A 12,458-nucleotide genomic window follows, 5' to 3' on the forward strand; every position below is an offset into this window, starting at 1 on the left:
GACTGTAATGCCGCTGTGTGCTTCTAGGTATTTACGTAAGATTCTTCCGTTGGTGTTGGTGGCCCTGCAATTCCATGCACCACATTTGGAGTTGAGGTCACCACCTATTATCACATGTTCGGCCTTGTTTGTCAAGTCGGTGAGGTCATCAGGATGTAGGTTAGGCTTCCGTGCAGGATGGTAAACAGCTAATAGAGCGACTGGTCTCCCTGCTATTACTGTTTCTATTGCTATGGCTTCTGATCTTCTAAGGCGTGGTGTGTTTAGTTAACAGTGCGGCAGTCTGTTCTTGACTAACACGGCTGTACCACCCCCTTGTCGATTCGGTCTGTCAGTCCTACACGTTATGTAGATTCGTACGTTAAAGTTGTCATCCGGTGTTAGACGCGCCTCTGTGTTTCACACCACGTCGACTTTATATGAGTCAAGGAATTCTTGGAGGGCGTCCCTCTGAAACAGAATGCTATCGACATTTCAGGTCATGATATTGCACCTTCGATTAAGGCCCAAGAAGCCTGAAAACTGCATTGCATATTATCGTAAATTTCGTGATCGGATCAGAAGCTTGCCTCAGCTGGGCTACTGTGTTCTGAATTGTTTCTAGACTTTTCGGGACGTTGAACTGGCTGATAAGACTGAGAATTTCTTTTACGTCTGTGTACAGACTTGCAATTCCAGAGGGGGGAGGAGGGGGGGGGGGGAGCGGTGGCGCCTTCCTTTTGTGCAGCTGGTGCCACGATTTTGACAACACAACACTCCCTGCCTCCTTTTATACTGGCGGGTTTGCCTCTAGTAATATCTGGTGGTCAATTCCGAATTACAAAGGGCTACGTTTGATCATATAGTGTAATTAAGTGGCTTCTGTTAACGAATCCTTGGTTTACAACGGGTTGCGAATTTTGCAGTAGTGAATAAATCTAAACTTTCTACAATATGTACACTCCGAGACCGATTATCCTCGGTGAAATTGGTCGTTTTCTATCTGAAAGGTTTCTAAGCGCCCGGTTTTAAGTTCACGACTTTGAGAGTCAACACGGAGGCATGGGAGAGAGCGGGAACATAGTCCACTGGGAAAACGTGTCCCGAGTCTACCATCTCTGTCAAAACTGTATTTCCTTTCCTTTAATTAAGGCACTACGACGATGTTCGCGACGAAACTATGTGTACTGGGTTTTTGGCCAGTGTGTGGGAGCCATGAAGACTACAGTATTTCTCATCGTGGGAGCCATCCCACGTTGGTGATCTTGCAGACAAAAGTGTGTTGCCCGCGCAGAAGTTCTGTAACGTCAGCTATGGTACAGATTTGAAAAGCTTGGGTCTGTGTTATCACAACTTGAGCTTGTAACAGAAATATTCAAAAATCAAACGCTAGTTATTTCTATTACACATATTTATTCAGCAATTCCGAATGGCGTCGCATCCTTACAGTACAACTGTTAGGACAAAGAAGCTGATGAACGTTCCCCCGCGCTGGCGGCGACTTCTAACGTCTGCTGCTCGTGGAGTTGCTGCTGGCGGCTACCAGAGAATCCACCAGTGACGTCACAGTGCCCACAGCCTGAAACACAGCAATCAGTGTCCTCCACCTGAGTAAACGAGCTGATTAGAGTTTGCGTGCAGACGCGGAAATGCATATTTTCTTAACTTTCCTAAGTGCAAAGTGTTTTGATGCTGTTCTCCACCACTGTCTTCACGGCTCTTAATCTTTGAATAACTAGCTGCTGCTGTTTTTAGTTGCAATAGGGTCCACAGCCTATCTAAACCTCTTGAATGATAACTGTTTGCCGCACTGACGATTATTGGTGGGATTGAAGTATCCTTTTATTTTATATTGTTCACTGTTATAGAGTTTTGGCTGTATAGCTATTTTCAAAGCGTAATGTGTAACCCGTTAAATGTTCATACTTGGGTTGGGGTCAGCGTACTCAACAACGTCACAAAGTATTAGAAGCAGAGCGTAGCTAGCTGGACTTTAGAATTACTGTCATATCACAGGGTATTACGGAAATAATAATTACGCAGTATGGTCACAAGTGTAAGGAGGCGTGGTATTTAACGCGTCATGATTTGCACAGGAGACTCGCCACACAGCCGAGACTATTATGTCTCAGTTAACTACGTAATATAAAATAATGATGTATCCTAACGATAACGGCTAATGCGGAAAACTGATATCATTCACGAAAATTTATTCTCTATGTACTGATAATCTATATCTGCTCCAATAATTTTTCATTAGCAAACATCCCTCCAAGCTAGTGGTAGTTACCTGGTCCCTACAGCTCACTAATGGCTTTCCAGCTTTCATGGTGGGTAATGGGGGTTTATGGTTAAAATATTTTCATTACTCTTTATAAAATTTTAACAGAGCGTTTGGTAAGTGGTTATTGTTATATCATTTAACTTGATGTAACTCTGCTTCGTACATTTTATGTAGATATTTCCCTACTTTGCAAATCACAGTTACTGTGAACTGGTGGGCAGTTAGAAAATATTACTTCTAACAGATTCCATGTATAACCTAGTGAACCGATATCCAAGGGGAGACGCAAATGAAATTAGTTGTAGCAAGTATAGCTTGGCTTTGGTAGCTGAATTCACAACGTGTGTTCCAGTCCCTTTTTTTTTGTTTTGGTTTTTAGGGCGCAAAACTGCTATGGTCATTAGCGCCCGGTCTGTGACTTATGAAGCAGTAAAAAACCGAAAACGGAAACCAGCAGCAATGGGAACGAAAGTCATAAAATTGGAGAAACTAAAAGCAGAAGGAAGGCTTAAAAATCCACTACAGAAGGGGGTTGGTTGTCCCAAAAAAAACTTCAAATGACTGACGTCATTTCACTGGCACGAATGAACTCTAGAACGCGATCGGCCGAGCGCGTGTCATCTGCTAAAATTGACGATATATCAGGCGACAGGCGCGTAACGGATTAAAATAGGGGCCTGTAGGCCTACTTTGTAGGAATATAGGAACAGGATGCAGACAACACTGCATCGATGTATGAGGAACTGCTTCAAGGTGAACTAGAGCCTTCAGTTTGTGATTAACGGCCGAACAAGCATGTTGTAACCACGAGCTCGTCTTTGCTAATGGTAACTGTGTTCTAAAGTGTGTAGTGTTAAATATTTTAACTGTATTTTCCAGCCAGAGCTACAGAGAAGGTCACAAAAGGATTTTTTTAAAAGTCAGTGTTTTTCTCTCCCAGTCACAACCTGGAGATTTTCAAAGACTTCTCGGTAGTGCGAAAACAACTTGGTGCTTCGTCTATATTTTTCGCGCGCGTTATTCAGTCTACATTATATAGAAGAATATTAACAGGAGTAGCCACAGATATACATGGACACAAAAACTAAAACTGCAGTGATGGCCTTAAAGACACTTCATAACCGAATACAAAAAAAGATGGGACAACTGGCAGCAGCAGCTGTCGCCCATTGTATAGTGAAAATTACTAAGGCAAGCGAGTTACCTTGTAAGAAGTGAATGTATCAAAATAAACTGCTGCTCGACTCTATATAACGATACTGGCATCCCAAGTTTTATTTTTTTATCCAGCAGGAAGCTACTCTTACCCCTTTGAGTGAGGACACGACCATGTTAAGCTTCGCGTCACCCACTGCCTGCGCGAGGTCCACCAGCTGGTTCAAGGAGGCGGTGGCGTCGGCCGTCAGCTGGACGATGGCGTCGACGCTGTCTTCGGCCGCGCTGTCGAGCAGGCCGATCACCTGAGCCACGTCGCTGCCGATGCCGTTGGCCAGTGAAGACACAGAGTTCAGAACGCCAGACGAGACGCTGCCGGTCAGGTTCTAGAAAAAGGCATGGGAACACACTAATGACTGGGGCGGAGGTTTACAACTAAACGATTGGAAAGGAATTAGGGGACGTATTGTATTCCCTTCTTGTAACAGAAGCTGATTTGAGACAAATATGCTGAAGTAACGTCGACATGATATTTGCTGCTCTCGGGTGCTACTGATGTCGTCTTTGTATCTGCATGAAAGTGTCCGTTGCGCCAGCGAGATCTATCAAGCAGTGTTCTCACCTGAAGGTGTCGCCAGCGGGCCTCCTGAAATACTGCGTCAAAAAGGTTACTTGATCCGGCTGCGGACTCATCAAGAATGTTGTCAGTTAGTAAGCCGGCGACGTCTACGTAGGGTTGTTGTTGCTATGTGTGAAGTGCAGAGCAACATTTTCGCGAGAATAGCATTAGCAATGGAACAAATGTGTGACCACTGCTTGCGCTTAAAAATTCTATTTTCTTAGGGGCTATAGAGAACTAAACAGATTTGGATTTATGTCACCAATCTGTCACCTCAGCTACTGATGAGTGTCCAACACACTCGTCTGCAAGCAGAAGGTAGAAACAGTAGCCATGGAACCTGGGAACGTTGTTAGGGAAAATAAATAATATGAAACAGATACCAGCTTCATCTGTTAATGTAATACAGTCTCTCAAAACATACGTGTTAATACAAGTTTCTGATTTAAGTTACAGTGAAATCACTAAGCTTAGCTGCACACAGGCGTTGATGTACGTCAACAGGGACAGTCGAAAATGTGTGCCCCGACTGGGACTCGAACCCGGGATCTTGTCCTTACATGGCAGACGCTCAATCTATTTTTTTTTGTCCGTTGTTAATCATTGTGTTTGGTCCTTGTGGACGTCACATGACATCCGTTCAAGTTCGTTTGTTGTTCCTTCCACACAGTTTTTTACTACATAGGCGAACCAGCTCTCTGAACGAACACGCCGAGCTGCCGTGCCGGCATCCATCTGAGCCACCGAGGCCACAGAGGATAGTGCGACTGCAGGGACTTACCTCCGGAACGCCTCCCGTGAGATCCACATTCTCAACTTATTGTCCCGCACTATATTCGTAGTGCCCCTGCCCCTTATACTCAATACTCGCGGCTTTAATGCCGATTCCCTTAAGAGTTCGGGCTCTGTTTGTGCATTCGCACAGAAGAAGCTGGTCAAATGGCCGGTGAGCCTTAACTGTATATATATCAAGATAGTGTCTGTTCTTTCGGACCAGTCTGAAAGAACAGATACTATCTTCATATATATATTCTGATTTAAGGTTATTTCGCGCTATTTGTTGGAAAAAGAATTAACAATGAAAATGAATATCTGGGGTTCACAAAATAATGAACTATTTAATTTCTATAGTCGGTAGGAAAACATAATATTGCAACATACTCTGATATTGTAATTTCAATTTCTGTACCAGGGCTGTAATTTACGTCACTTTATCGAACTGCAGCCAATTACTATGTATGTGTGAAAGACATTGAGGAGAACTGATGAGGAGTCAAAGCTACAGTTGAGATGTGAATCGTTTCACAAGTTACCATAGGAGAGGAGTTCTACCTCTTCGATGATAACTTACCCATCTCTTCATTTTTGTGTAGATTTAACCACCAAAACCTTTCTTCTCAAATCTCTATTGACACTTTATAAATATTGGGAACGTGGTGTCACCTGCAGCAACTTTCCTGAGGCCCTTATATAACAAATATCAGCTTATATCCGTAGTATGATTAACTACCGAGATGGCATAACAGGCTCACCCATTTTCAGATACAACTATAATTCTTGTTGGCTCTAGTATATCAGTTCTTAATCAAACAGAGTAGTCTGTGCAATGGTTTAGTTAGTGTTTTGCAACATGATAATCAGAACAAACCATTAACAGCCAGGCTCAGTGTTTTGTATAGGAAAGCCAACAGAACATTCTGTAATGGAGTTTAGTTCTCCCTTTAGAATAATCACCGCTGACACTGTAACGTGCAAACAAGAAGTGTACTTTATGTACGGTACACGTTCCTGTAAATGAGTAAAACGCAAGAAATCAGAAGGAAGTGGGAGCATTCTGGGATCAGTTAGAGAACGAACTACACAAAACTCAAACAACACTGTAATAATTCTAAGGGACGATTTCAGTGCACAAGCAGAAAGAAAATGATAGTTTTAGAAAAAGCTTTACTCAACCCACAACAGAGTAAATGCAAGTGTTAAAGGACTGGGCAAAACTTTTGACTGTAAAATTATGTCCACTTCCTATATAAGACTTTTCAGGAAAAGGAAAATATAATGTTCGCCGCGTAGAGGCATCAGAGAACATCATCTTTGCCATATTTCCATCTTATTACGAATCGCCAGCGTAATTACTAACGTAGAAGTTCCCAAAGAAACCAATCGAGACTTATCATTTCTTGACGCGCATAAATGACTCTGAGCACTATGCGACTTAACTTCTGAGGTCATCAGTCGCCTAGAACTTAGAACTAATTAAACCTAACTAACCTAAGGACATCACACACATCCATGCCCGAGGCAGGATTCGAACCTGCGACCGTAGCGGTCACGCGGTTCCAGACTGAAGCGCCTTTAACCGCACGGCCACACCGGCCGGCGACGCGCATAAGACTAGGGCATATTCCTGTAAATAAGAAAAATCAGTGTCTCAATAAGGCAATGAAAGTGAACTGTGAGAAGCTGCAGGGAGGCAGAAGAAAGTTTCACATACTACTACTGGAAAAGAAAGTGCAATCCGGGGATAATATCCTGTAAATTTTGAAAATCATTACCGGTAACACTTTGACACCGGTAGTGAACTGAAGACTGCGGTCGGATAACTGAGAAAGTTCAGGCATTCATAAAGCTTGTTACGTAGAAAAATGGAAGATACATTTGAGGCAATAGAACACAGCGAAATTGCTATTCCAATCCAAAAGTAGTACTATCTCCCAGAAATATAAGAAAAGCCGTATATGACTGAAAAACTGTATTCAGTTTGAAACCAACCATAGATCATTGTTAAATTATGAAGAACCGTGAAGATAAATGCCCAAGAAAAATTATGGAACAAGGGAAGGAATATTTAGTTCCACAACACGGAAAAGAATTATGTAAAATATTTGCGGGACTCAGAAATAATGAAGTCACCAGGCAAAGGCATAATCACAGCAAATATTCTGATATGGGAAGACGAAATCACGACTAAAGCTTTACAGCAAGAAACAGAAAAGTTATGGGATTATGAAGTAATACATATTCGCTGAAAACTGTTCTTACACATCCTTTACACACAAAAATGTTAAAGAACATATTTGGTGAAATAATTATTTCAGATATTTGGCATGAAATAACAAAGTGAAAAAAATTCTTTTGTTTGCTATGTTCTGTAGTTCGCGCACTGGGTTTAAATGATACAGCAAACGGAAATATGACAGGTAAGTTGAGCTTAACCAGTTCTGTATTGCATTCGGGGGATTTATATGGAGACGAATGTAATCTCTGTTTTCTTGTGGGGTGTGATACTTCTTCACATTATTTGACCCCCTCCCCCTCTCACTCACCATAAAAAATGTATTACCTTGATGAAAAGTTCATGGACTAACCACAGGCGTTAAATATCATCTAAATCTCAAGGGAACGACATGTGAAAGGGGTGCTATTTATGTTTACGAAAAAAACTGTTGTTTTTATGGCTTCATTGGAAACACTTTTACTGCAGATGCATTGTGCCTCGTAAAATCTCTTGTCTTCCGAGACCTTTTGTCAGCATTTATGTACGACCCGTAACTGTTCTACAATTTTCCTTACTGTAAAATACCTTTAATGATGTGTCTGTTATCTCGGTGGCACACACTTCCGTTTACAGCGAGATACACGTTTTGCTGTTACGTCTTTCTTTTCACCAAATCAATTACAGAACACTTGATATTTTAAACAATTTGTTTTTTATTCCTTGAATTCTTGTACGGAAACCGACTCATCGAAAAATGCTTGTGGAACCGCAAGACAGTGCAATTCACATGACAAAACAAAGTTGCTACATTTATGTCGCTGGTCAGTAAGTTTACGAAAAGAAATCGACGCCTCTTTTATGACGTGCTTTGTGATTATTCGGCTGGGAAAGGACAAATTATCAATATCGTAACCAAACCAAACGATATTTATAGGCTTGAAAGGAAAATGGTGTTCAAAGTGTAGACGACGACGTGGTTATTAGACATGGAACACAAAGTCGGTTTATAAATAATACGATGAGAAACTGGCCTCGGCCGTTTCAGAGGCCCGTCAGGAGCCTCAAGTTGATCATTGTTCAGAAATTTTGGACCTCCACATGGCGATTTCAGTAAGTTAGCAATAGCGCCACATCGTTTGATTTTTAAGCTGAAAAGTTACCCGTCCGGTTTGCGGCCTAACGCACTGCTTTCCGAGCGGGAAGGCGTGCCGGTCCCCGACACGAATTCGCCCGGCGGATGAATGTTGAGATCCGGTGTGCCGGCCAGTTTGTGGATACTTTTTAAGGCGGTTTTCCATCTGCCTCGGCAAATGCGGGCTGGTTCCACTTATTCCACCTCAGTCGGCGATTGCTGCGCAAACACTTTCTCTACGTACGCGTACACCATCGTAACGCTACCACGTCAACATTGGGATAACACCCGTCTGGTGCGAGAACCCTTGGTTCGGTGTGGGGCGGTGGTGGGGTGAGTAGACAGCTGTAGCCTGTTGTGGGGCTGTGTACCACTGAGGGCTATGGCGGGGACGAAGCCTCTCCATCGTTTCTAGGTCCCCAGTTTCATACAATACAATACAAGCTGAAAAGTTTTACGTTCTTTCTCTGTATATAAAACTCCGGAGAGATTGGAACAGTTTACCCGAGTGCAGCTCCAGTCCATTTACTTCGGACGTTGGTTACGAGAGTGGCACAAAAATACGGCAGTTGTATATTACTTTCTAGAAACATTAGCTTCATACAGGTTGTCACAAACGTATCTCTGACGCGATGTAAGAACGTAGCGTGTGGATATGAACGTCTACCTTTGCCAAAAACTGTGCAGTACTACAACAGTGTGACATCACGTCTGGTACTTAGTGGCTTACCAGAACTCCTTCTACCGCGGTCTCAACTTGGTCTTGGACATCCTCCTGCAATAAATGAAAGAAAGTGTTTTCACTATTGTAATGCCTCTTATAGATCGTGACCGTCTTTCACGCACTGTTTATAATCCCACCTGTATGTCAGACACGACGTTAGCAGTCGTGTTAAGGGCGTCCACGAGAAGATCCTCTCCTGTCTGGATAGCAGTGTTGACAGTATTCTCGATGCCCGAGACGACTTCGTGGGTGGCGTTGACCATCGTACCTACGGCCTGTCCCAGCGATCCGAGTACGTCTCCCAGACCGCCGATAAGGCCCCACGTGGGGGTCGATGTGCCGATCTGTAAAGTAACGAGAGACAATAAAGTCACTCTATCCATAACATGCAGTGTGCCTGGAACGCTTTGTTTCCACTAGAACTAATGATATATTAGAATGGTTGTACCATGAAACAGTGAGTTTTCCTTCAACATTGATTAAGACTTCAATCAAAATGAAAATGCGACACCTCCCAAATGGTTGCACATTATACTGTGCGTAAGCTGCTATGTGCCGCTGAGAAAAATGTTGTGTTTTAGTTTGGGGATGAATTTAAAACAAAACTGGACTACTGTTGTTAGTGAATATCCTCGGACTGTAAGAGGAAGTCTGTATCACTGGGCTTCTGGTGGTCGTGGAGAAGTAGCTTAACCACTGTTCTATATCAGCTTATCATGTCCTGCAACAGTCTGGTTTTCAGTTTGTCTATACCGATTTTTTTACTGTTGGGGATCCGAATTTTGAACGTGAAAATGTGTTCCAAATCTGGATATTAAATGACTTCCTACATCGTCAGGTTTCACTGAAGTTCTGGAATAGTGTGAACTGAGTCACACTCGGGGGAAATGTGTATTCGAGGCTCCCTTAGGTGTTTTACTGTTATCAAAGTGAAAACAGTTAATCCTCGTGAGTGTGAGCGTTGTTTCAGAAATGATATAATTAAAATATCAGGAAACTTTCATGCACAGAAAATTTCCTAAGTCAGTATTGAATGTGGCACCTTGTGCAACAGCCGAATTTTTGTACGTTCAGTGCACAAATGAGGGATGTACAGTAAATAAAGTAAGACATAAGTATGGCTTGTGAGAAGAATTCCAGTTCAACGAAAAGAGAAATGGGAAATCGATTGAAAAGTCACGTCGAAAGAAACGCGGTGATATTGAAGAGTGCAAAAGAGTTCTTTGCGGAAAGACATAATGAGAAAGCAGGGAAGATGGACAGGGAGAAGGGGAAGAAGAAAAAGGAAAAGAATAAGAATAAGAGGACGATGGTGGTGACTGCACGACAATGCAAGTAACGCGATAATCATTGTTGAAGATGTGGATGCCAGATACATTATACTGCAGATTGCAGGTTGCTGATATTGAGACCACCCTCCAGCTACCTTTTCACTACCCTTGTAGTTCCATATCTTAATAGAATAACTGGAAAGAAAGAGTATCGGTCTAGTAACGATCCCACGAGATCAACTGTCAACTTTGTAAGTGAACCGTCAACAAAGGGTCAGTCTCCACAGTACTGAGAATGGCTAAGTTGTGGGATCCGAGAAGAGCACTATTAAATGGGGGTGCCCCAGAGGTTAGTGCTAGGGCCACTCCTGTTCCTTATTTATGTAAGTGATGTGCCTGCTAGTATTACAGGTGATTCTAAAGTTATTTCTGTCTGCTGATGACACTAGCTTTGTGGAAAAGGATGTTGTGTGCAGCACTGTCGCTGTTTCAATTAGTGCAGTTCAAGACATAAGTTGGTGGCTTGTAGTAAATTAACTAACGCTAAATCGCAGTAAGACACAGTTTTCGCAGTTTCTAACATACAGTTCAACAAAGCCTGTAGCTATAATTACACAGATTGGGCATATGGTTAGTAAGACTGAACAGTTCCAATTTCTGGGTGTTCAGATAGATGTTAAACCGTCGAGGAATGCCTATGTTCAGGATCTTGTCCAAATACTAAATGCTGACATTTTTACTATAACATCAGTATCTTTAGGACGTGATAGTTCGACACGAATAGTAATCTACTTTGCTTATTTTCACTCGCTTATGACGTATAGTACTGTATTTTGGGGTAACTCTTCTCATTCTCAATGGGTATTTTCGGCTCAGAAACAGACGGTTCGAGAAGTAAGTAGTGTAAATTCGCGAATCTATTGTCGACTCTTGATCATCAGTCTTAGTATTTCGAAACAGATTTCTCAGTGTATACACTCTTTAATGTCAGTTTTTGTTAACAGTATCAGATTTTACACAGTGCATGCTAGGCAGAAGTCCAATCTGCATTTTGATCCTACCTCTTTGACTCTTGAGCATCTATTTTCAATACAGAATAAAATTCAAAACTCTCGTCTTTAATACACGTGATTGGAAATCTAAACTGGAGAGTTTCCTTACGGGGCAGTCTTTCTAGTCTGTCGAAGAATTCCTTGAAAAATTGAGCTAATACCTGTGTTACATTATCGATTGCGTTTATATAAAATGATAGCTTGTCGTCTTTTTGGATTCATAAACATTTTATTTTTATGTTTTCACTTTTATGTTGAATTTCATATGCTCACACGTTCCATGACCATGGATATTTGCTTCTAAATTTAGTCCTACGGAACCAGAGGTGTAAAATAAATAAATATATATTTATATAAGATAAAACATAAACAGAAATTTCTTCCGTAGCTCAGTGGTCGGTGTGTGTGTGACATATATAGAAATAACATACAGGTGCTGGTGTTTTTATTGATTTTTGTTTGGCAACAACGGATCTCCTCGGTGGCGAAAACGCTTTCCTGATTACATGTTTCCTCAGTACCGCGATGGTACACACTACAGGCAGAATCGGACGTAATGGTTGATCCTCAGGTCAGTTATATATGTTAGTGGCTGAACCACGTAGTTTCAATTTAGATGAAACACCTCCAAATCCCAAGATAAAAAAGACACAGAGCACTCCAGGTGCTACAGCCATGATGCTACCCTGCAGCAGACTTGAGACTAAAGACTGCACGTACCTGGAGAACAGAGGCCAGAGCGAGAAAGATGATCAGTTTGGACGCCATGTCGGTAAATGCTGCTGCTGCTGGTTCTGCTGCTGCTGAGGAGTGCGACTATGATGCGGAATAAGCGCATTTTATACCATTTTTCGTCTGAAGAAACAGCTTCTGCATTTTGTTGCAATAATACCAGATGTAACCTCTGCAAACAGGTAGCGTCAGGTCATGAAGTTTGAACAGGTGTAGAGGAGGACCTTGAACCAGTGGTTTGCTCGGAAATGCGTCAGGACAGGCGTGATAGATGTCACACACCTGCAGCCCCCACCAGGAACCAGGTGAACGTTGTATCACAAGCACACGTTGCGGTACCCGAGGCCGGCAGCTGTGATAGAGCGGTTCTAAGCGCTTCAGTCCGGAACCGCCCTGCTGCTACGGTCGGAGTTTCGAATCCTGCCTCGGGCATGGATGTGTGTGATGCCCTTAGGTTAGTTAGGCTTAAGTAGTTCTAAGTCTATGGGACTGATGACCTCAGAGGTTAAGTCCCA

At 42.4% G+C, this 12,458-nt stretch overlaps 1 protein-coding gene across 1 annotated transcript; it reads right to left on the minus strand.

Annotated features, from left to right (window-relative positions):
- Positions 1–1,372: 1,372 nt before the first annotated feature.
- LOC126101626 (uncharacterized) lies at positions 1,373–12,061 on the minus strand. Its single transcript, XM_049912310.1, has 5 exons — positions 11,932–12,061; positions 9,026–9,232; positions 8,895–8,939; positions 3,571–3,804; positions 1,373–1,558 (listed from the first exon to the last, which is right to left on the minus strand). The coding sequence occupies exons 1-5, from the start codon at positions 11,977–11,979 to the stop codon at positions 1,484–1,486; spliced, it is 609 nt and encodes a 202-aa protein (XP_049768267.1). The 5' UTR covers positions 11,980–12,061; the 3' UTR covers positions 1,373–1,483.
- Between the last annotated feature and the right edge of the window lie 397 nt (positions 12,062–12,458).

The sequence above is a fragment of the Schistocerca cancellata genome, chromosome 9 (assembly GCF_023864275.1).
Source record: "Schistocerca cancellata isolate TAMUIC-IGC-003103 chromosome 9, iqSchCanc2.1, whole genome shotgun sequence".
Lineage (NCBI taxonomy): Eukaryota > Metazoa > Arthropoda > Insecta > Orthoptera > Acrididae > Schistocerca > Schistocerca cancellata.

Excerpts from the sequence above, each read along its gene's own strand:
- LOC126101626 (XM_049912310.1), bottom strand. The coding sequence starts at position 11,979 with ATGGCGTCCAAACTGATCATCTTTCTCGCTCTGGCCTCTGTTCTCCAG. Across the intron at positions 9,233-11,931 it reads CTCTGGCCTCTGTTCTCCAG|ATCGGCACATCGACCCCCAC; the intron begins GTACGTGCAGTC and ends GTTACTTTACAG. Across the intron at positions 8,940-9,025 it reads ACGTCGTGTCTGACATACAG|GAGGATGTCCAAGACCAAGT; the intron begins GTGGGATTATAA and ends CATTTATTGCAG.